Genomic DNA, 23,548 nt, shown 5'->3' with positions numbered 1-23,548 from the left:
CGATACGTGTGGTTTATGCTGGTTTGTGCTGGTTACTCTGGGTTACGCAGAGACGGTATGGAGCTACGAAAGCAGCCAATGCAAAAGCAACACGACAAGCTCTTATGGCCAAAGCCAGCCAATCGTCACCTTCCCAGGAATCAGCCAATCAGAGGGTGCAGCATTGGAAACTTGAATGGACTGAACAAAATGAAGTGAATGAGACAGAGGAAATGAATTTGGGAGGGGGAGAAAAAAGGAAATGGATAAGATAAAGGAGAAGGAATGGAAAGATGGAAAAAATGCACAATATAGCGAGAATTACAGGAAATGGTACAATCAGCACTGAAATTCTCACATTAAGATATAAAGAACTGAATACACCTTAGGTATCATTAACAAAACAGAATATAACAAATAAGGCTCACATTTCACAAAATAAAAGTGCTACATTGTTGCAAAGCTAAAAACAGAACAAAGTGAACATTTTCACTGAGTCAAGAACTTCAGTTGGTTTGGATTCAATGACTTTGGCCAACAGGGCCAAAAAAAACAAAACAAAAAACAACAGTCTGAAATGATCATTATATATTTTTTTGTTCTTGTTTTATTTTTAAGAAAAAGTAATATGTACTTTTGAGTTAATTTAACCTAATGCAAGAAAATACTGCAAAAAACACAGAGTGTGTGCTCTCGTGACAATTAGCAAACAGAAGTAAAGAATTAGATGAATCGTCACCCAAAGAGAGAAAAATGTAAATGATTAAATTCTTCAATTTGCTGTTCAGTTTTTTTTTTTTTTTTTTTTTTTTTAAATAATTTGATTTCCATCCATATTTTTAAAATGATTTTTAACAGAAAATAACAACAACACAATAAATAATGAACCCTGAATAAATAAAGGGATGTCGGTGAATTACCTTTAAGAAAATACACAAAGTGAAATACTTTGAGATACTTAAAAAAAAAAAAAAAAAAAAAAGATATACAAAATGAAAAGCACTTCCTGAAAAATGTGTTTATTAAAAAAAAAAAAAGAAGAAGAAAAGTTTGGCATTACTATTGCACACTTTGGTGTTGCAGAGTTACGGGGCAGCAGGCAGAGTGCAGACACCACGATTACTGGTTTAGTCCACGGAGAAAAACCAACACTCAGTCCCGATGGCTTAAAAAGATTGAAGCAGAGGGTGTGTTCCAGGTCACTAATGCAACTACTATAATACTGACGATATATTAACTAATCAGATTCTTGTATAGAGTGTCTTGTGGTCTGGGTTGGACATTTCTGTGACAGCCCAGTGGGTAAAAATCTGCCTGGAACAAACCCACGTGAGTCAGAGAAGGTTACAACACCAGGAGAGCCTGATGGTCAACAAGCATGTACCAAAAGAACCAGGGTAGAGCGCACAACATGGTATCCTGGTTCATAAATTACTGATGGCTTCAAAAACATAACACTAAAATGAAATGAAATGATGGAAAGCATTGCACATTTGATGCTTTCTTTGGAAATGCAAAAGAAAAAAAAAAAAATCCGTCTGGGCTCCTATCTGGCCTCCTGGCTCCATGACCCCCCTCTCCCTCCTAAGTGAGCTGGTGGCCGACGAGATGCTGCTGGGCCATCTGGGGCTCCTGGTAGATCTGTCCCAACACCTCATGCATCATGTAGAGCAGAGGACAGCCCAGGCTCAGCAGCTCAAACAGCAACACATAGTCATGCGAGTAGCTCCTTACGTGCGACCCCACAGCTGAGAAAGACTCACACACACTTCCCAACAGCTGTTGAGGCAACACACACACAGCCCGGCTAGCACGCCTCGGCAGGCTCAAGCCTCGCCTAAGCAAGGAAACCAGGGTACCTGGGGGTTGCAGCTGGGTGTTGCCCGTGGTGGCGGTGGTGTAGCTCCCGCCGTCCATGGACGAGGGTGCGACACGGCTTTGGGGTTCCTGTACACAAACAACACACAGAGAAAGAACTCAGAAACACAACACACTCTTCTAAAAACAACAACAACAGGGAATTTTTCAACAAGAAGATTTAGAAAACCACACAAGTTTACTCCACTAAAACTACTGTTTCACACTGATGCTCATTAAACCCCTTTAATGATTGATCTTTAAACTATAAATAGATGTTATTAGCTTTAGATTCATTGTTTCATGCTGACATCCTTATGTATAATTAAAAGTGTGGACTTCTGTAAGTTTCCTTGAAGAAGCTTCTTCAGTTCTAAGAGTAATTGGAGAGTCCCAGATTTTAAGCCCTATGGGAATGTCCCCAAGAGGGTCATGGACCCCCTATTGATCCTCTACCTAAAATATCCAAATGTCCAAAATGTGAACATTAGCATCCTCTTTAGAGGAAAGTGTGAAAGAAGTGAAAGAAGCCATCTATGTCCACTGTGAATGACCACCTTTGAACAGGGGTGGTGGCTTACGACACCAAGTGTCTGCCATCTATAATCCAGGTTCGAGATCCCTTCCCAGACGCCTTAACGCCAACTCACATCCTGGGCAATCTGACCTCAGTAAATCACATGATAGGCTTCACAATGGGTTCATCTGAAACCTTGGCTGATTGTGACCCACACATGTTTTCACACCTTGGCTCATGTGATTAGGTAGAGTATCAATAGAGGGTCCATGTCCCTCTTGGGGACACCCCCATAGAGTTTAAAATGTGGGACTCTCCATTGCTCTTAGAACTTCTCGGATGAGAGGTGAAACTTCTTCAAGGAAACTTGAAGTCCAGACGCCTTTCTTTCCAAGCTCCTTATAAAACAGGTTAACATGAAACATTTCCTTTGTGCCATAAAACAAGATCTTTTCTAAAAGCTAGCTAATAGAACTGAACAGTGATATTACATATGGATATTACACTGTGTAATTAACATTTACTTTGTAATAAATGTTGGGTGTTGGGTTCCTTACCATTCTCCTTCTAACTCTTCCTGGGTTATTGCTGTACAGCCGCTGTGCATAATGCAGCTTGCAGTAGAATTTTGCTGTAAAGAAAGCAGAAAAAAATCTTTTGAAGTGATGTCTCTTACAGGTTTTAAAGGCAAGTCCAGCAAATGCAACGTACCCTCCTGTGAGTCAAATGTGTGTCCTCCCAGGCGGAGGGTGCAGTTGCAGGCGTCGCAGCGGAAACACTCTCGGTGGAAGAAGTAGCCCTCGGCGCTGAGTCTCTCCATCACATACACCCGCTTGGAGCAGAAGTGGCAGATGTCGCTGCCGCCCAACCCGGGAGGGAAGTCCTTACGCACCACACACTGAGAGGAAGAAGGCCAGCATAGGGTTAGATTTTTGAAAGAATCTTTCAGACAAGCTTTTAGGACCGTTTTCTTCCAAGAGACACCGGAGGAGGGGAAGAAAAGAAAAAACCCAAACAAAAACACACGTATATCAGGAGCAAACAGCCAGATTGCAGCATAAGGAAACTGTCAAAGCTGCAAAGCTGGTCACAATCACAGAAAGTGTTGCTCTTCAGAGCTGTAAAGTTGCTGAAGCAGTATATGAAACTCTTTAGGGACACAAAGTATAATTTTCTGCAAGAGTAAATAACAAGAATAAAAAATAAAACAACCACTTCCAGTTCACTGGAACAGTCTGGATACTTATTCTGAGGCGATATTACAGGACTGTAAGAACAGCAGAAGATTCATGGAGGTTTAGACCTGCTCCAGGCCTGAATGTGTCAAAGCAGGGAAGCAAGTACAGTCATTTCTTGTTAGTTATAAAAGATGCTGTTAAAGAGAACTTCACCAATTTAACATTTTATTATTCGTTTAGTTGTCATAAAGGTTCAAACTCCTGCACCAGAACCAGAGAGGACATCCTGCCTACATCACCCAAAATGCATCTCACACCCCTGATTATGGCAGATACATTTCCCATCAGTTTATGAATATTAGTAGCTGGAGCTGTGTTTGCTGTGATGAAACACTGTTCAATTGAACGCAAGCTGCAGTTTTAAATGAACCCCGGCAACACAGACAAAAGAGACCCGGGGCTAGATCCACATGCATCTTACCGGTGGAGCACTGGGCCTGTGGTCTGTCTCATAGAGGATGGCCAGTATCTGAGCTTTAGCATCTATGGCTGATGATACCTTTCCAACTGTACGCTAACATTTATCACAGGTGAAGAGGACGGGAGGACAAAAAGATGAGAAGGGGGAAAAAAGAAAAAGGAAAGATTGGAAATCAGCAGGAATTATCAAGAGGGCAGAAGGAAAAAACTGAAAATGGATCATTTGTATTAAACAGTATCACACTGTATTCAGACTGAGGCACTGCGTGGTACCTCTTTGCTGTAACGAGGAGCCCCAGTTGGACAACTTATGGAGCGAGCGAGTGACTTTGGAGCAATTCTCCTGAGGTTCTCGGAACCAGACCTGTCTGAGTGCTAAACGAGCAGCAGAATGAGCAACAGCTTGTTTCATTTCATAAAGAATAAATGTGTTATTGAACACATGCGAATGTGAATACAAGAGGAAAAACGACAAGCATGGGAGGTTGTAGTTCCTGGTCTTAAAGTCAGTTTATGAAACAAGCTTTTTTAAATAAATTAATTTGAAAGCAACATTTTTACTTAATAAGCAGGTTTAAGGTTAATAACTGTAACAAAGCACTTGAATTTTAACAGAATATTTTTTACATTCTCATGAAATTTTTTCAATTTTTTTTACCCATTGGGGAGATAGCTAGTATAATTAGTTTGTTATGAATTAGACTTCCAAAAATAATATTTGTAGGTTCACAATAAAGAAAAAAAAAAAAAGAGGAGACTTTAATTTTTGCAAAAGAATATTGTGAATTTTAATTTTCATTAACATAAATAAAGAAATTTATTGCTGTATACTGAATGCTGAAGTATCTTAGAGCTGTTAGTGTTCTTCTATGACATACACAAGTTAATACAACAACAGAAAGTCATGCAGGAACAGAAATGAGTTACTTTGCAGAAGGTTTAAAGCGCATGCAGCTCAGGCAGCACTACATTTATATTTTGTTAGATAAGCAGTACCGACTATCAAGCGGTCTTCATGCAGGCCATCGACGTGCACAATGTATCTGTTACCTTCGTGTGATTATTTTCAGATACGCTACTATCATCAACTGTCACAGTTTTGTGAACCTTCTCCTGCTCATTTTCCAGATCGTTCTCTGAACTCTCACGCATCTTCTCATAACTCTGCTCGTGCAGCAGAGATGCTTCGAGGTCAGACGAGGCGCTTTGTTCATGTTCACAGCCAGCGTCCGAGAGCGGAGAGGAGCTCTTCGTGCTCCCAAAGCAAGGAAAGGAAAGAGCAGCAGATGTTTCGCTGTTGGGTGCAGAGGAATCAGGATGAAGTGAACAGATTTCCTGTGTTTTTTCAGAGTCAGTGGAAGGTGAGGGAGTGGAAGAGGGAGTGTGTGTCTTGTCCTTGTGTCCAGGGGTGCAAAGTGGGACAGAGGAGAAACCAGCCTGGGCTGTGGGGTCTGGGACAGGGTGGACCACAGGGTAGATGGTGGAGCTCTTAGGTATAGACAGAAGAAGGGGAGGTGTTGACAAGGAAGGAGGAGAGGAAATGGATGATTCCACCTAAAGAAGAGGAGTCAGAAATATTAGGCTGAGTAGAATAAAAGGATGAAAGCGCAGAAACAAGATAATTAAAGGTTATCAAACTCTAAAGTGAAGAGGAGCGGTGTAACGTTTACCATCTTAGAATCACTGCTGGGAATTATGCTGAAAGCTGTTGTTTTGCAGGATTTTTTGTCAAAAACAAAACTGCAAACTGTCTCAGATGATGTCATTTTGTCAGACAACCAATTAAAGAGCAGAAAAGCAGCCAGCCGTACATCTCAAACATTCATTAGTCCCAATGTAGAATTTTTCAAAGCCATCATGAACATGCGCCAGTAAAATGATTAAAGAATGAACATTTTCATGCCAATAGTGTGTATAATACACAACCTGTGGTAGACAAAGAGGAGCTGCTGAGGGTGATCTGCTCGAGCCTGGAAACATGGAGGAGAGGAGGACAGCTCTCTCTTTTATACTCCTCCTGGAAAAGTCTCTAGCAGACAGTCTCTGGTCTTTACTCTAAAGGAACAGCAGGTGGCGGTCAAAGTTGGAATGGATTCAAAATAAATAAATACTGTAAAGAACTGGTATGAAATTCACCTGCCGCATAACCCCCCCTGATCTCTCAGAGGACTGCCCAGCACCCAGAGCAGACTGGGTAGAGGGAGAAAGACGAATGGTCGAGAGGTCTGGAGAGGTGCGTTCTGGGTAGTAATGTTCAGGAGTGTCAGGGCTCAGTGAGCGAGGAGGACTTAACGGACTCTTTGAGCGTGGGGGCGATGGAGAGCGACTGCAGGCGCTCCGAGTGTGAGAGAATTCAGGGGAGGAGAAGAAAGTAGTGGGATTCTCAAGCAACTGCAGGTAGATGGAAGGCTGGGTCAAAGGCAAGAGGAAATGGATTATGCACAGACTCTTCATGACATAATGGAAGAAGTTCAGAGGCGCTCAGAGGCAAGCATACCTGCCACTTGGGGTGAGTGGGAAGCAGACTAGGAGAAGGAGGAGTGTCATCTTTGGGCTTTGCAAAACGGGGATTTTCTCTCTCCACTTCCCCATCCTCCTCATCCTCCTCATCTGATGAAGGAAGTGGGGAAGTGGGAGGAGACTGAGCAGGAGAAAAGGATGGATCTGATGGGTCCTGATCAGACAGAGGTGTGGAAAGGAAAATAAAAAGGAAAGGACAGGGTGAGACAAGGGTGTGCAGAGCATAAAAGGGTTACTTTGCAAAGAAGCCAGTTTGTGATATGAGGACAGAAAGTAAAAATAAATGCATGAGGAAGATACAGGCATAAAATCAATTCTCCAAAATAAAAGCAAAAAATCAATTTGTCAGACTGACAAAGATTATGATGTAAATGCTCCATCATGAGAAAGGAAGTCTCATAATATCAATATACCACCTTTACCATAAGACAGGATTATTGAAACACACCCTTTTCCTTCTGGTATGCCATCAAATAAACCTGCAAACAGCAGTCTTTAACCAGTTTAAAACTGCATCATGTTCTCCGTCAAAGCTAAAACATTACAGACGGATACAACGACGGCCGACTGTTCTGCAACACATCCGATGCAGGCAAATCCCAAGTAAATTAACAAGCTTTAAGACCTTTTACATAATCAGAAAGGCAGAAACCCCACAGGTGACACCAACTGCTCAGACAGCAGAGGAAGTTAAAGCGAAGGGACGATGAGGAAATAAATACCAAAGCAGCTCCTTTTCATGACAAACTCTCACCTTTGTTCGTGCCTTTACTGTTGAGGAGTTCTCCTCAAATTTGGCCAGCAGCTGAGTTGCCATGGAGCGGACTTTGTTCTCCCGTTGTTCCCCATCCTCACCAGCAGGGGGAGCACTGTGACAGGACAACTGGCATCATGCACACACACACACACACACACACACACACACACACACACACACACACACACACACACACACACACACACACACACACACACACACACACACAGGAGAAAGAGAAAGATCAATTTGAAAAGCAAAAAGTGAATCACAAACCATTGCTCACATTGCTTGGAAAAATAAAGCTGCCATTTCGCAGAAGAACCTACCTCTGTGAGGTAGTGGTTGCCCTTTCGCCGTTTCTTGTTATCAGAATCTTCCTCCAGTTTCTTGTCATCCTGCAGCATCAGACGACACAATAAACATCTACAAAGTGCATCTCACTTTCATCCGTTAAAAAAAATCGTCTTTAAAAGTGACAAATGTGTGGGAAATTTCAAAATAAAAGGCTGTTGCACTTGCAAACCTGCAGAGTATTAAACACAAAGCAAACCTATTTATCACAACAGATGCGCCATGTTAATAACCCTTTACGCCTTTTTCCTCCAGCACTCATAAATCCTATGCAGACTAACAGCTAAGATTCATGGTTAGATAACACACACATTACAAACACTACTTTGACATTTAATGTGAGCTGATCTCCAATCTCATTTCTATGACTGAATAGTATACTGTTGGGCAGCAGACTCCTAAACGTTCAGATCAAATCAATATCACACAAAAAGCAGCAAAATACAGGAATCAGTATTTCTCATTACCCTGGGAATCCTCTTTCTGGGCTGAGGCAGGTTTAGCGCCTTGTGGTTGGTTTTAGATTGATAATCTTCACCATTTTCATCTCCTTCTCTGGAAACTGGAAAATAAGCACAATACAGTTTACATACAAGTTATCTAATCTTTTCAGGAAATTCTACTAAAAAAAAATGTAAAATTAGTATTAAAATCCAATGTCATCACATGGCTTCCTGGAAAATTCCCATTTTAGAGGTGGATTTGTTTGCAGCACTAGTGCGACACATAGAAGGCAGTGGGAGAGAAGGACACAAAAGCTCCCTTTACATGAACAACCACGACTGACAGGCGGAGTAAAAATCACTGATCACTTGTTTTCAGGGCAGCTTTGTTGGGACTTTTTGGGGTTCAGACAACCTAGGGGAAAATAAATTGATTCAGACACACTAGCCCGCTGAAACAGCAGCCCCAGCAGCCCTCCCATAATTAGACAACACACTGAACAACACTGTCAAAAACGGTTTAAGGAACATGGTAACACCGAGGACTCAAAACTCCCAATGCCCAAATCGCAAACTCCAAAAAACAAAATCTCAGAAACTCCAGGTTAAGTTCATGAAAATAGAGTTTCATTAAATAAGCATGACTTGTTTGGACAGGTTGCCGGGAGCACAAGACTTCTGGAACAGTGTCCTTTGGTCAGACGAGACCAAAGTGGAGATGTTTGGCTATTAATGCACAGCGCCACGTCTGGTAAAAACCAAACAGCATGTCAGCACAAGCACCTCACTCTAACAGTCAAGCACGGCAGTGGAGGGATGATGATTTAGGCTTTTCTTTTTAAAGACACGGGGCCTGAACATCTCTGTATGCCAGGACGGCACAGAAAACTCTTTGGCCCTCCTGACTTCAGTCATCTTGAAAAAAGCTTAAAAACCATTTTAATCCAGGAAGTCACACTTTAAGCACCATCTTTGCTATTGTGGAATTGTTTGAGTGCCATGTAACATTAGCATAGGGGAGGTGGGCGGAGATCAGTATTCAGCAACTTTTATCAACTGCCTGAAGGTCTTTTCCCCAAAGCTGATGCCCAAAGCATTAACCAAAGAGCTCGCTTCACATTTAGAGTCTAACACTGCTCAACATGTTTACCTCCCTCACTATTTTTTTTCTACTTTTGGTTCTGTTTGATGCCACTAAGTGCAATATTCTTTATAAGGCCATCTCAGGCTCGCTGTGTTGGCTATGAATACAGAAATCCTGCCCACCTACTGCTCAAATCTGCTGTTTGCAGAACCCACTTAAAAGTCAAAAAATGGGAACAACTTTTTTTATTTAAGCTGAGGGGCAGCAGCATGGCCTAATTTCAGATAAATGTGAATTATTTTGATGTAAAGCTATTTTTTTGAGTCCAAGAATAAAAACATGGGACTGGAAACAACTCCTGTTTAAACTTAGATAAGTCTAAGTCTGCTGGGGAGCAGTGGACTTGGATAATTAGACCAGGGTCCATCCTTAGACTCCAAATACAAAAAAGAACTGGAGTAAACACCACTAATGCATCTTTCCAAAATAACTCAAGGCTATTCAGCAGCACAAAGGGGCCCAGTGTAAAGACTAAATATAACTAAAGTCATGCACTTAAATATCCTAAATTCCCACCAAATAAACTGAAAGTCAGTCATTTTTCCATCCTTTGAGTTCAGCGGTGACAACAGAAGTCTGCAAACACCAACATTAAAGCGCGTTAGGTAAAACGTGGCTGCAGCTCGCAGTGGTGGAGGAGCTGAAGGCCTCCCGAGTTACGCCAAGCGACTGGATATGGCTTCCACAGACATAGCTCGCATACCACTCAGGTCTCTGGCAGGGACCAACTCAACCACAGTTGTGTAACATGTAACTTTAGCTCATGTAGAAGACTCAGCTGGGACTATAATTTAGCAGAGGGACTTCTCCACAATTTAAAAAGACAATGAAAATGTGTCCACAGCAGCAGTAAGCCGCATCCTCCATCAGTGTCTACCAACCAAAACACAAGAAGGATCTCGATGTGATCCATGTGAGGATATTTTCTCAAGTATCATTTTGCCCTTTAAGAGAAATAAAGTGAATGGAGATCCTTGTTTTCACAGCTTTTTTGGGTTACATACAGCATTTCACATTTTTTGGCAAATGGATAACTGCCTCGACTGCTTCCCCATCTGTGTGTTCAGGGTTAGATCAATACACACTGTTAAATGTTAGATAATCATTTCCTGTTCTTAAACTGGGGTCGGGAGGTCAAGTTTTGGGGCTACAAATTCCAGTCAAAGAAATTTACATTTAAAGATATGTCTGTGAAGGTTCTCATGACGAAGACCATCTTCAATCTTAAAAACCCCCCAAAACAACAACAACATTGAGTTGTTCATGATTGAATTAAAAAAAAAATTATGTCAGAAAAAAAAAAAAAAAGCTTAATCTATTTGTGGTTCTGTGAGGTAGAAGCTGACCTTTGTTTGCTGGCGAGTTCCTGAAGGCCTCGTAGAATTTGGAAAGGTAGAGGACCATCAGCAGCTTATCGGGTTGAGAATCTGCATCCATTTCTTTTCCTGTCGTCACCGGTTGGATGCCAAACTCTCGCTCAGCCACATCAAACGCCAGCTGATTGTTCCCCGCCACGTCCTCCTCATTCAGAGAGTCATAATCACTGAAATGGAAAAGGAGATGAAGGTGAGGTTAGGAGATGTGTGTATATGCTCAGGAGGTTTCTTCATACATATTCCATATACTGAAAACGATAATCTGTTAAGTCTGCTGGTCAATAAAGGGTTAAGGTGCACTGCATGTGATGAGATGGCTTGTTTCACTGGTGAAAGTTAGAGGCATGGAAAAAAAACAAAAAAAAACACCAACTGTGCGAACATGTCAACATCTCTGCACGTGGAAATTGATGGTATGTGTGGAATCAACAGCTAAGCGCTAAGACAGCCATGCAGGTGACGCGTGTCACCATTTTCAAAGCGCTGATGTCATTAAAACATCACTGTGACAGTTTACACGCAAACGAAAGAGCCAATAAAACAGTTTTTCATATGTGAGCAAGAAATCAAACACAAATCAGTGGTTCTGGATCAAGAAGCTGCCGGTGACTTTGCATGCAACTTAAAAGTTGAGCATTGCACAAGAAAAATCTATTAAACTGTAACTGAGGAGAGAGCTGAAGAGACATGGCTCTGAAAGGTTTCTTTTGTTTATTGTTTTTGAAATTTGCTCGATGTCTCTCAGCAATCACATGACTCAATTACTAAACTATTCTAAACCAAACCTTGCTGAAGCTGTTGACAGAGCATGAGTATGAGAAGCAAAAATCATTGCCTGAAATATCATGAGCATTAGTGCAAGTGTTTCCTGTTGGCTTGCTGTGGTTCTTCTTACATGAGCTCAGGCTTCTGCCGATGGATGAGAGCACAGAGGGCCAGGCCATTCCTCCAGGAAGACGTGAGGTTGGTGACATCGACTCCCTTGTACCCATGAGTCTGCCTCTGACACCAGTTCAGCAGGCGGCCAGGATGGACCTCAGACTCTACAGAGAGAATCAGTCTGTCAGTACGATGCATGCAGCATCACAGGAAGGGGCATTTTCGTGATCACCATTATTTCCTCAAGGCTGGAAATTTTCCTGAGACTGTGTTGACACAATGGCACGTTAATAAAGTACGGTTTGGTTTGAACTTGCTAAACCTGAACGACCTCCCAGGCCTGAAGCAGAACAACACTGGCAGCAGAGCAGATATTCAGGCCAGAGCACTTTGATCTGCAACACTCAAACACGGACGTGCTTAAATCATGGCCGTAAACTCAAGACAGTTAGCAACACAAACAAGAGAAGGAATTAGAGTGTCTAACGGGTCCCGGTACTCTTTCTGCAAAAACACTGTAGGTAGTGGGACTGGGAGCAGTGGGGTATCAATGCAATCCCCTGCTTCTGAGAAAACACCAGTGTCCTCTTCAGTGCATGATTTTAAACAAACTTATGAAATAGCACAGCCTTAATGAGAATTATTTACAATTTCACAAGATACAAATATGTCATGTCATACGTCGTGCATTTTCCTTCCTAGCACACATAACAAGACAAGCCCACGCAGCGAGAGCTGCTTGTCAGCCTTGGATGACAATTTAAAAGAAAACAAAAATGCAGGAAAACGGTTCCTGCTCAAGGCGGAAACGGACCGGTTTCAACAAACACACCGTCGAGTACAATCAGGTCATGAATCCTTCATATGATGATAAGATAACAACAACCAGAGCTCCATTCTTGGAGCACTAGTTAGTTAAACTCCACATGACAGGAAGAGCATGGAAATCATTTATTGCGCAGCTCCTGAAGAGCTGAGCTTGATTTAGCTGTTAAACTAAAGTGTTCAGCAGTTTTTATGGGAAAAACACTACCCTTGGCTACTTTTGGGCTTGACTTATGCTGTGTCACTACTATTGCTATATAATATGCTGCTGGCACTCTGTGGCGACAGATTTACAGAAGCTCACTGCTCTTAATTTTGTTGCGGCCTGCAGCACGGCTTTTATTTATTATAGATTCAATTCATTTTTTCCTACATTCTCAAAAGTATTACAAATTTCCTTTGAAATGTCCCAATATAATTTTGAGGCTCTATTGCAATGCCCTAATCCTAATTAGTATAATATTCCCAGGATAATCATGGCTCTTTGCCACTGCATTTTTTCTCTGGTTAATCCTGCGCTCCAGTACTGCTATCACCGTCTCAGACTGCATGTTTATGGGGGCAGGAGACATGAGCACTATTAAAATTGTTAATATTTACTTGTTTTTTTTATTTACTTTTTTTTTTTTTTTACAAATGCAATGTTTGATTTCCTTTGCCTCCCAAATTTTAGAACAGATACTTCCATAGTGCCTCTGAAAAGTACGACTACATGCAACAAAACCTACATAACCAAAAGTACTAATATTACTAAATTGAGCAAATTTAAATGCTAAGCCCTACACTGTATGCGTCTGCTCTTCCAGATCATATCAGGTCAGCTCATGCCCGAAAGAGGCCTCATGTTGGACCCTCGTGCAGGTGTAATGTTATCCACTTGTATTGTCTGCAATGAGGCGTGTCGAGCCTGTGACTGAGATGGAGCTAAAGTTTCCCCCTCAGGAGGGCTGAGCAAGCATTCAGTATGATGTCAGCGGCCTTCCTTCTTTGAACCAATCTGAGGAATTTATTCAGACTCTTTTTTTGGGGTATTAGATGACATTGTCAACTGGTCCCGAGATGTTTTGGAAACCTCGTATGAGCTTCTCAATTTGATGTTTCAAAGAAAGCTTTCATGCAGTGTTAATGAGGCTGCAGATGCATCAGTCTTACTGATGACTCAGAATGATCAGATTACTATTAAAAGAAGACTGGGAGCTTTTACAGACTAATTAAGTCCCACCTGAGCAGTTGGCAGCAATCCTTTATGCCGCTACATATTAGGCACATCTACAATCTGCTCTTTGTTATAGCTCCATGAACAAAGTAGATTGGCTGGGACTGTAATCTCCAATTTGTGACTATTAAAGACTCTCACACAGCAGAAAATGAAGCTATTCGACATGCTGCGTCTGTCCAGAAACATCAAATGAGTGCAAAGGTCCAAGATCATCAGCTGTCTTTTTCTGTAATGCACTATAATGTTGAGGTTCTTTGATGTTACCATTGGTTACAACTTGACACGATTATAATTAAATCCATTATCCATGTTTGATGGCTGGAGTGCACTTTGTAGCTTGGAGGAACATCTACCTTTCCTGGACAGGTTGACTGATCGATGTGCTGGTCCTCCTCTTTCCATCTGACCTGGTCCCTGATGGCCATCAATGAACAGGTGACGCACCTGGAAGTACAAAAATCAGGAGATGCGAGAGGAGACCTAATGAAATATAGGTTCTAGGGATGTGCAGATAGTTGACAGCCTACAGTTTCTAAAATTTGTATATTTTTCTTTAAATGTTACATTGGTACATGGCATTTGAACTGCAATATATATGATACTGGCCACAACCACCAGGAAGGTTTCTGTTGCAACAAAATGTACTTGGCACCCTTTCATTTCCACATTCACTGGAAAGATTACATGATTATGTTGCACAAAAAACATTCAGAACATCCCTGTTGAGTTTTGAGTCTGCAGGCTTCCAGCGTCATGAGAACCAATACTTGGAGAGACATTTTCTCATTTCCTGTTTTGATCTTTTGAATCTGATTGGCTGTGATTTTCGTCTTCATAGCCATTGGACAAACAAAAGACAAATCCAGGAATATTTATGTGACGACTGGTCTGAAGATGTTGATGGCTACTTATTTTTTTGTTAATGCAATGAAACAGCCACATAAGTTTGCTTATTTGATCAATATAGGGATGTCAGATTCCACCTTTCGGGATTTCACCAGACAGGCACGTTTATGAGACCTGGACATCAAATGAAATTCAAAGAAAACAAAAGCAGAAGAAGAACTTTGTCCCCGACTTCTTGCCTCTTAAAGAACCTCAACATTACAGTCCCCTGCAGGAAAGCAGTCCCCATATTTTCATATTCAGAATCTGAAGCAGATGAGTTATACATAGCAATTACTCCTTGATGACCCCTCTCAGCTGCACCATAATGCTCAATCTTCAGAATTTGTTATGGCAAATGCGATATATTTGTTTCAAGTGAGCATATTAAGTTTCCCCAGTGCCCTTATTTGCAGAGCTGAATATTATAAATGTAAAGCTACAAACGCAGCTCTCACTGGGGGTGTAGTTGGTTGGCGTCAAAACACCAGCAGCAGCAGAGATTGGATCTCTCAGTGCAGAATTTGTAGAGAATTTGTTCAGAACAAGTTTGAGCTCGTTGTCGATGCCTCATGGAGAAGAACTGAAACATCTAAATCTCTTCAAACACAGGTTTGCTTTATGTGATGTCTACCATATTAATGTGGAAATGATCCCCTAACATTCTAGTTTATAATGAGGTAGAGAAGTAGAGATTTTAATCCAGTATTTCTGTTAATTATAGAAGGCAACTTCTTTCCTTCTTTCTTTACGGGTACACTGTTGACTCACCTGATGTGGGCGCACACAGCTGGTGTTTAGGTTGGGGTAGCGGGTAGCAGGGTCAATGGAGTACTGTTCAAAGTTTTTACTGATGTTCTCTGGGGTGGTCTGGGGTAGAAGACGGTAAATGCTCTCCCTGGAGTGGAAAGAAAGAGATTTAACTATCAGACTTAAGATAGAACAGTTTTTAAAAGGAACCCAAACTTAAAAAGTGCATTCATGTGGAAACAAACCACCTCAGGCATTATTAGAAGACATAATCCCGTTTGAAAGTACTGTACATCCTATAATCCAAGAAAACATCAATACAATATGAAGCCAAAGATTACCAAAATGAATTCAAAGAAATTGACCCCATGACTCCATGAACATGCTCACACACCTCTCAGCCAGGATCTCCAGTGGGCTCTTTCCTTTTGCCCAGCCCTTCACCATCCATGCAGTGTCAAAGGCAGCCAAAAAACCCCGAGCGCAACCCGTACCCATCGGCCAGAACGGCTGTAAACAAAGCATGACACACACAAGCTGAGCCTGGGACACAATAAGAGCAGTGTTGGACAACACACTGATAAATAAATACATAAGTACATTTTATTCTAGGCACCTCTCAAAAAACACTCAAGATCACATTAGAAGACTTAAAAATATAAATATCATAAAGTCAATAAGTAAATAAGAGATTCAATAAAACAGTTAATAAAACAAGTCAATAAAACAAGTTTACAACACAAAGTCATTACGACCAGAGCGGCAGGTGGAAAACGATCAGACTGAGTTTAACGATGGTGTTTGGAGATGGGATCTGAAAGCAGAGAGTCGGTGTTATGGATGTCTGGTTGGGAGGGAGTTCCACAGGTGATGGACGGACCAAGTGAAGGCTGTAGAGCCCATTCATGGTGGATGCCACAATGAAATGGAGAAACATCCAAAAGTTCAGGGAGGCACTTCAGAGTAAGGTTAGAGACTGCCTTGAAAGCTGGGAGCAGAATTTTGAAATCAATACAATATTTAACCAGAAACCAGTGAAGCTGCTGAAGGACTAGCATGACGTGGTTAATGGACGAGCTGGTGATGGTGCGAGAAGCAACAGGAACAGCTAAAATTTATGGATGAATAGGTGGAGGACGGCAGTTGGGTGAGATGGATGGAAGCGATTAATGTTACGAAGATCAAAGTATGATGTGAGGTTGGAAGGACAGTGTGCCGTCAAGGATGACACGCAGACTCTTAACCTGAGTGGAGGGAGAAACCGAGCGACTGTCAATGAAAAGGGAATGCTACAACTTCTCATACCTCGAGCAAACTATCTCCCACCAGTGCAACCAGCAGCTGGTGTCCGTGTTTCTCCCTGATCAAGGCAGCGTTTTCTGAGGCGTACATGCAGGTGAAGTCAAACATGGCTACATCCGGCTGTCCGTAGTGGTTGATGGCGTAGTCCAGGGATGGCAGCTGGTAGTTGGTGCCAAAATCAGCCGCTTCACGAGCATATGAGAGCAACGCTTCCTGATTGACGTTGTCAGGACTCAGCAGTCGTTCAGTTTCCATGTAATCCTGCATTAAGAAGAAAGGAGACAGTTCATTTTAAGCCCACGGCTGTATTGACAGTTGCTTCTTCACCATATTTAAAAAGTTAGTGTTATCCCATCATTTTTAATCAAAGCAGCAAGGCTGATGGTCAACAAAGAAACATTAACCGGGATAATTCAGAAATGTGTTTTATATTTCTGATGTAAAAAAATAGGCTCAACACAAAGACACTGTGTGTGTTTGCTGAGTCAGCGAGTCAGTGATGAGCGCTCTGAAGTTTGTGCCACATGTGAGCAGACTATGATGCAGCTGACGCAGGGAGGCATCGCTCAGCACTGACGGGCAATTTAAGACGAGCGGGAGACAACTGAGAGCACAGGTTTTCAACACGCATCTCTACCTATATTACTCCCACTGTGGGGGAAAACAATCTGCTTTCTTTTACACTGTGGGGACCTCATCGTCATCATAAATTATCTTAACAGAAATAATTACATTTTTTAAAAGAAACAGTTGTAACAGGTTCAGGGAGAGTTTCCAGGATCTTAAGAGAAATCCGTGTAATGGCCTTGAACTGGTGATAAAGGTATGTGTGAGAGGCGAGAGAAAGAAAATTAATAAATAGCCCTCATACGTATGCCAATCCATCCCCAATACTCTAATACTCTCCTGCATGTGTGTGTGTATTTTCAGATAATTGGTTTGGCAGACATTACCGGGTGGTCAGACTGAGGGTCACATGGAGCCTTTCCAATATGATCCAGTCGATGTCCTAATGCAATTGTAATAACTGCATTTATACCATCTAATCTCTTTAATGGTGTGTGTGTGTGTGTGTGTGTGTGTGTGTGTGTGTGTGTGTGTGTGTGTGTGTGTGTGTGTGTGTGTGTGTGTGTGTGTGTGTGTGTGTGTGTGTGTGTGGAGGATGGTGAGAGCGCATGAGCATTTAATTAGAACCCTATTCATCAGCCTCCTCTATGCCGACCCGTCACTCACTGGTCCGGCGAGCACGCACGCATTCCTGTTTGGGAACTGCCTTTGAATCCTGGAACCAGGGTTAACCACAGAGGGAGGGTGTGAACTGACTGTAACCCACTGCAGTCTGGAAGAGTCGAATCTATGTTTGTGTGTCTGATTAAATCAGAGTCAGCTGAGTAAACTTACATTAATGATGACCCCTTTGTCCAGCAGGCTCTGCTTTTTTGCAGTCATGACAAAGTAGTGGGTGTTGTCTTTGTAGTAAACTATATTCTCCAAGTCGATTCCTGCAAACATGAACATATTTACTTAACAGAGGACGTTTAGCACAGGAAGGAGCAGCATTTCGAGTGGGAGAAGCTGTCATTTCCCATTGCAACATTCTTTCCTGACTCACCCGTCTCCTCTTTGAGTTCCAGAAAGAACTTTTGGTTAAAGATGAAGGCCACGCCACTTATTTCTTCTACTTTGGCCTCTGCTGTTGTGTTCCTATTGACAAAGTTAGCCGTTATAGCGATGGCCAGCTTCCCACGAAACTCCTTGCGCCTGAAACCTGCAGAGGTGGGGGAGGAAAACAAACCAAAAAAACATTCAAATAATTTATTATTTCCTGAAGTTGGTAAATCAATACAAAAGTATTGAAAATACAGTCCACACAAGCTTCACTTTGTTTGTTCCAATAGTGGGAAAACAGAGTAAGCCTGCTCCTGATGAGCTCAGTGATCTGGATGTTTTTTTAAGGCAAAGGGTGAATTAAAAATGTAACTAGGTAAGAGTCCATTTAGTGTTTTACACGTGAGAAGAATGATTTTAAAAGTTATTCAAAGAGAATGCAGTGATTTATTTACTGAGTAATGCGTTCCACCTTTTTGATGTTTGTTAGATTTCTGACTGCAGAATTATGAATGAGCTGTAGTTTGATGCTTTACAAAGACCTGTAAAGACTGCAGATCTGATCATTTGAATACTCTGCAAGTATTTTCTGCATCTGCTTCAGACTGAAATCCTTTTTTCCAATATTTTCCCAGTGGTACGAGCACGGTGGGGCAGTGGTTAGCACTGCTGCCTCACAGAAAGAAGGTCCTGGGTTTGAATCTAGGCTGGATTTACAAGAGATACCTTTTTGTGCAGAGTCTCCAGGTACTCTGGCTTCCTCCCCAAATACATGCATGGGGTTAAAATAATTGGTGTCTCAAGTGGTCATAGGTGTTAATGTGAGTGTGTCTCTGTGCCAGCCCTGTGACAGATTGAGGATCTGTCCAGGGTGTACCCTGCCTCTTGGCCTATGACAGCTGGGATAGGCTCCAGCACCTCTAATGTAAGGTTGATAGTAGGCCGACTTTGTAATTTTCTTTACAAGTACATTAATTCATACATTAATTCAAGATGTGTGGCTGGAAGATTTGGGCATCACATTTTCTAGATAGGCTGTTTTCTTTGGGGGTGAAAACAACCACTCATTTGTTTAATGCACTTTTTGTTTAAGTGTAGGGGAGCTGCAATCATGTGGTGACACTGATGTGTCGAGTTGTGTGTCATCTGCATATTTTTGACAATAAATATTATAATACTCTGAATGAGAGGGAGCATGTAGATGTTATTCCCGCCATACAGCTAATGTACTCTCCAAAATCCAAAGTATTTATCACACTGGCTCCAAGTGTGCATCCCATCCTTTGTCCACAAAGGCGATCCATCTGCATCTAAAGGTCAAAGGTCACTCTTTCGAGGATGTCAATGTTCACATTTTGGACAGAGAAGACAGATTGTTTGAAAGAGGAGTGAAAGAAGCCATTTATGTCCACTGTGAGCGACCATCTTTGAACAGAGGCGGTGGCTTATGACACCAACTGTCTGCCATCTATAATCCAGTTTTGAGATCCCTTCCCAGACGCCTTAACGCCCACTCACATCCTGGGCCATCTGACCTCACTCCCATAGGGCTTAAATCTGGGACTCTCCACCATTTGACCCTAGAACTGAAGAAGCTTCTCGGATGAGAGGTGAAACGTCTTCAAGCAACTTAAAGAAGTCCAGACGCTTTTCTTTCCAAGCTCCTTAGACTCTTTGCCATCCTTACGGATACGTGGAATTACTCCAAGTCTGAAGAAAATCCCTCCAGGGCCTAACCATTTGGGAATTGAGTATTTTTTGTGTTTTTAAGACAGAAGCTGCAATTCTTAAGTTATCTAATTTGCACAAACATCCCCCCCCCCCCCACCCACCCAGTCGACCATTATAATCCAATTTAGAATATTCCTTGGAGGAAAGTCCCGGAGCAACATGCAGCTAAAAGAGTTTCTCTGCAGTCATGGAGACACCGAACCTTGAGGAGGATGATGCTTACCCATTAGTCATCTTTATGGGAACGTAAACATGTTCATAACACATATATGCCACACACACTTACACATGAGCACAAAATAAACACTGCAACTCATACACTTTGACAAAGACAACAAAGCTCTCCAACAGTTCATGAACCAGAACACCCCTCCGACCCCATACGCACCATTAAGCCTCCAGCTGAAACTATGTCAACAGGAAATGCTTTACCAAGTGGCCGAAAGCAGCTTTGCGCCACCTCACCTCATTTCCACAAAAAACAAACAAACAGAGCCTTGACTCCTGAAATGTAGATCCATAAAGTATGAATCCCACATCAGCATTTGACCCACAGCACCACTCGCATCTGTAACCTATATTCTTTTCTCACCATCTAATGTGCTTCTGCGTCCGTCAGCTCCAATCACCACGTCAAATTCAAAGTCCGAGACAGGATGGCCAGAGGGTCGGATCTCCGCCCGCCAACCATGACCTGAGGAAGAACACAAGAAACCATATATGACATTCAAGGACAGTGCAAGAAAACACAAGCAGGACAGCAGGATGGCACGCTCACGTGCTGATTTTAAAGAAAAAAACCAAAACAGTCAGAGCAGATGAGGTTGGATCTCAACTACCCTCTCAGTGTCACATAGTTGTGTCATGTTCCTTGGAGTGTTAGAGTGAGAAAGTTTCTGGACATGCTGTGTGGGACATGCTATTTTAAGACATTTAGAAAACCCAGCACAGAGTTCAACTAAAATTTAACAGCACACTCAGTTTATCTTTATTCTCCACAGTTTGTTAGAAATACTCCATATATACTTCAAATGTGTGATCATTTTAAAATGCACTGTGTGTAGGGAACTTTCCTTATATAGCCGAGATATGCAGGCGAGTCCCAGCATGTCACTGCCACTCACTCACTTTAACATACCACAAACACACACGTCTTTCTGTATTTGTGAGGATACTTACTGACTTTGGAACTGAAAATGGCTTCATAGTAGAGCAATGCACTGACTCACTCACTGGTGTAATCCTGAATTTGTTCATGAGGATATACTCACTGACATCTGTCTGCTCCTCTGGTGGCTCCAGCAGTTTGATGAACTCAACATTGACGTGAATCTCGACACCAAGGATCAAGCTCACTTTTAGCAGCATCAGTTGAAGCTGGCGGATACCTGAAGCGCACAAAGAGACAAGTATGTAAAAGAACTATATATACACTGGTAAAACAGCAATTATACATTTCATACACAGACTGGCATGAGATATTTAGTAGTTATTAACACACATCAATTAAATCTCCAGAATAAAACTGGGAAATTTAAATAAAGCCCACGTCCTCCATGATTATAAAAAAGGGTATTCTTCTAACCAAGCAGCAACTTACAGGGATAAATAGAAATTATGCAAACAGAGAAGTGCCAAAAATGACCCGAGCCCATTCCAGGGTGGATTTTAAAGTTAGAATATCCAACTTTACCCGTCTGTAATCGGTGCTCTAAAGCCTCCATAACAACGCTATGGTGGGTGAATTTTCAACAACTAACCCTTAAACTTTAGGAAGGCTTAAAAACAGGTGGCTTTTACTTTCCTGTCATTTAGCACTAATTAACAGTAAAGTGTGTCTCTGCAATGCACTTTGCTGTCGAAGATGGCAAGCATTATGCAACAACTCAGTAGTTTTAAACTAAAAACTGTTTAAAAAACCCAAAATCTGGGTGTTGATGAGCAGAGGAACAAATATAACTAAGTTTAATATATACAGACCTTTGGTATGGAATTTGGTTTACTGATGCCATCGTGCTGATGTTTATTTTGCTGAAATTGGACTCAGATGAGTTTTTAATGTTATTTATTCATGAAATAAATAGTTTGGGGTGTGAACCTTTTTATCCTTCTTACGTAGGCCATGTCACATAAGTCTAAGAACCACTGACATAACAAAGGTAATCACAAGGATTATAAAAACTGAGCTTTGCTGCTGCTGCGACTGAATGAATCCAAAGCAACAAAGACAAGGACACTGTACATGTGTGGACCTGTCACATCTGGCATAACAGAGTACTGCAAGCAAACAGACCATAAAACAGACTGACAACAGTAGATACTTGCAGAGACATGGCAACAGAATGAGTCAAAATTTAAATCAACATAAGCATGATTTTTAAGTTTTTAGAATAATATAATGCGAGTTGTTTGTACACATTTCTACTTGTGCTCCAGAATGAATTAAAGTGAATGGACATTCAGGAAGACAAGCAGTGGGTGGGTGTGACTGAGGAGGATGCTAGGGGTATGATGAGATGGAGGCAGATGATCTGCTGTAGCAGCTGGAAGAAGATTCCTCCTGGACACTACTGTAAGAATCTGAGGTGCCAAAGCATTTACACTATACTTTACATGCATTAGCAAAGAATGCCCGTACAGTTCAGATGAGAAGAAAAAATAAGTGATGAGAGTCAGCAGACCTCATTGTTAAAATGAGATACATGACAGTTACTAAAGCCGGACAGCAACAAGTGCAAATGGAAGTGTGCTACTGGCAAACTGCGGCAAACTGCGGCAAATCAGGCTGCAGGAAAAACAATCCTCCTCTCACATGACACAGAGTCACACGTCCACTTCTGTGACGCTGGCTTTGGTTTTGTGGCCAGACAACATCACATTTACTGCACAGTAGTGATTTATCACACACAGTGCACTTACTCAGAGGCAGGAACCATTTACATGTTCTGGCTTCACAGTACTTTGCATGTTTTCTCTGTTAAAGCACTACTGCCGTGCCACTCTGAGGACTTTACAGCCCATTTTATTTTTACAAATGTGCTTCAAACGCATCACATGCAAGAAATCATAAAGATACAGCTCCAAACAAAAATAAAAATAGAAGTAAAGTTAGATTAGAATTTGAAAAATCAGATTAGAATGAATACATAAAAAAAAAATCAAATCAATATTAGAAATTTTTCAGAGTGATTAAATGTTCTATAATTTAGAACTTTTGTCAGACTAGTTTTATAATCTGACACCTTTTCAGATGGCATAAGAAATTAGCATTTAGTTAGACTAAGGGGTAAGAACCCTGGGCATCCACTAATGTCTGTGTGTGTGGGCCCCGCCCCCTACACACAGAGTGGAGAAAGCAGCAACCCCTCTAGGCGAAAGGATGGTACCAACTTTTAGCCAAAAGATGAGCCCAACATCAAAGTTGGCACTGCACTTCCTCAGATCTCCAGGAATACACTCACAAAAACCACATTAAGAGTTAAAAGATGCACAATTTCCCAAATTATTATTATAACTTAATAAAATGGCAGACCAGCAGAGCAACTGAATTTTAATTCAATTTTTTTATGTCTCAAATGAGATTGTTTCATGACTATATTATCAAGATACTATGGGATTCATGGGATATGTTTTGTTTCCTATTACAGCCAATAAAGCTTTAGACTGTGTGAGCATGATAAATAACTTTAAAAACAGATGAATTATTCACTCATAAATTGGAGCCATTTGAAAGGAATTAGGACG

The 23,548-nt window shown here is 41.6% G+C and overlaps 1 protein-coding gene across 6 annotated transcripts in view; it reads right to left on the bottom strand.

The window, feature by feature from the left end:
* Positions 1 to 23,548, bottom strand: part of mical2b (microtubule associated monooxygenase, calponin and LIM domain containing 2b) — a 61,109-nt gene that overhangs the window by 15,096 nt on the left and 22,465 nt on the right. For 3 of the 6 annotated variants that reach the window (XR_003220870.1, XM_005449352.3, XM_013265378.3), the window contains exons 4-25: positions 21,076 to 21,192; positions 20,397 to 20,498; positions 18,078 to 18,233; positions 17,867 to 17,967; positions 16,469 to 16,726; positions 15,558 to 15,673; positions 15,185 to 15,311; positions 13,882 to 13,972; positions 11,501 to 11,648; positions 10,576 to 10,772; positions 8,110 to 8,204; positions 7,618 to 7,686; positions 7,286 to 7,414; positions 6,509 to 6,685; positions 6,148 to 6,420; positions 5,938 to 6,066; positions 5,062 to 5,565; positions 4,285 to 4,386; positions 4,013 to 4,105; positions 3,065 to 3,251; positions 2,911 to 2,984; positions 1,839 to 1,926 (exon numbers count right to left, since the gene is read on the bottom strand). Coding sequence is in view for 5 of the 6 variants with exons in the window: in XM_005449352.3 (XP_005449409.1) it covers positions 1,839 to 1,926; positions 2,911 to 2,984; positions 3,065 to 3,251; positions 4,013 to 4,105; positions 4,285 to 4,386; positions 5,062 to 5,565; positions 5,938 to 6,066; positions 6,148 to 6,420; positions 6,509 to 6,685; positions 7,286 to 7,414; positions 7,618 to 7,686; positions 8,110 to 8,204; positions 10,576 to 10,772; positions 11,501 to 11,648; positions 13,882 to 13,972; positions 15,185 to 15,311; positions 15,558 to 15,673; positions 16,469 to 16,726; positions 17,867 to 17,967; positions 18,078 to 18,233; positions 20,397 to 20,498; positions 21,076 to 21,192 (3,333 nt within the window). In the remaining variant the exon portion in view is untranslated. The remainder of the gene's footprint in view (positions 1 to 1,838; positions 1,927 to 2,910; positions 2,985 to 3,064; positions 3,252 to 4,012; positions 4,106 to 4,284; positions 4,387 to 5,061; positions 5,566 to 5,937; positions 6,067 to 6,147; positions 6,421 to 6,508; positions 6,686 to 7,285; positions 7,415 to 7,617; positions 7,687 to 8,109; positions 8,205 to 10,575; positions 10,773 to 11,500; positions 11,649 to 13,881; positions 13,973 to 15,184; positions 15,312 to 15,557; positions 15,674 to 16,468; positions 16,727 to 17,866; positions 17,968 to 18,077; positions 18,234 to 20,396; positions 20,499 to 21,075; positions 21,193 to 23,548) is intronic. The other 3 variants (XM_005449354.3, XM_025908927.1, XM_013265371.3) reach the window with 3 other exon arrangements.

The sequence above is a fragment of the Oreochromis niloticus genome, linkage group LG7, assembly GCF_001858045.2.
Source record: "Oreochromis niloticus isolate F11D_XX linkage group LG7, O_niloticus_UMD_NMBU, whole genome shotgun sequence".
Lineage (NCBI taxonomy): Eukaryota > Metazoa > Chordata > Actinopteri > Cichliformes > Cichlidae > Oreochromis > Oreochromis niloticus.
This window is presented reverse-complemented; position numbering and strand designations above follow the sequence as displayed.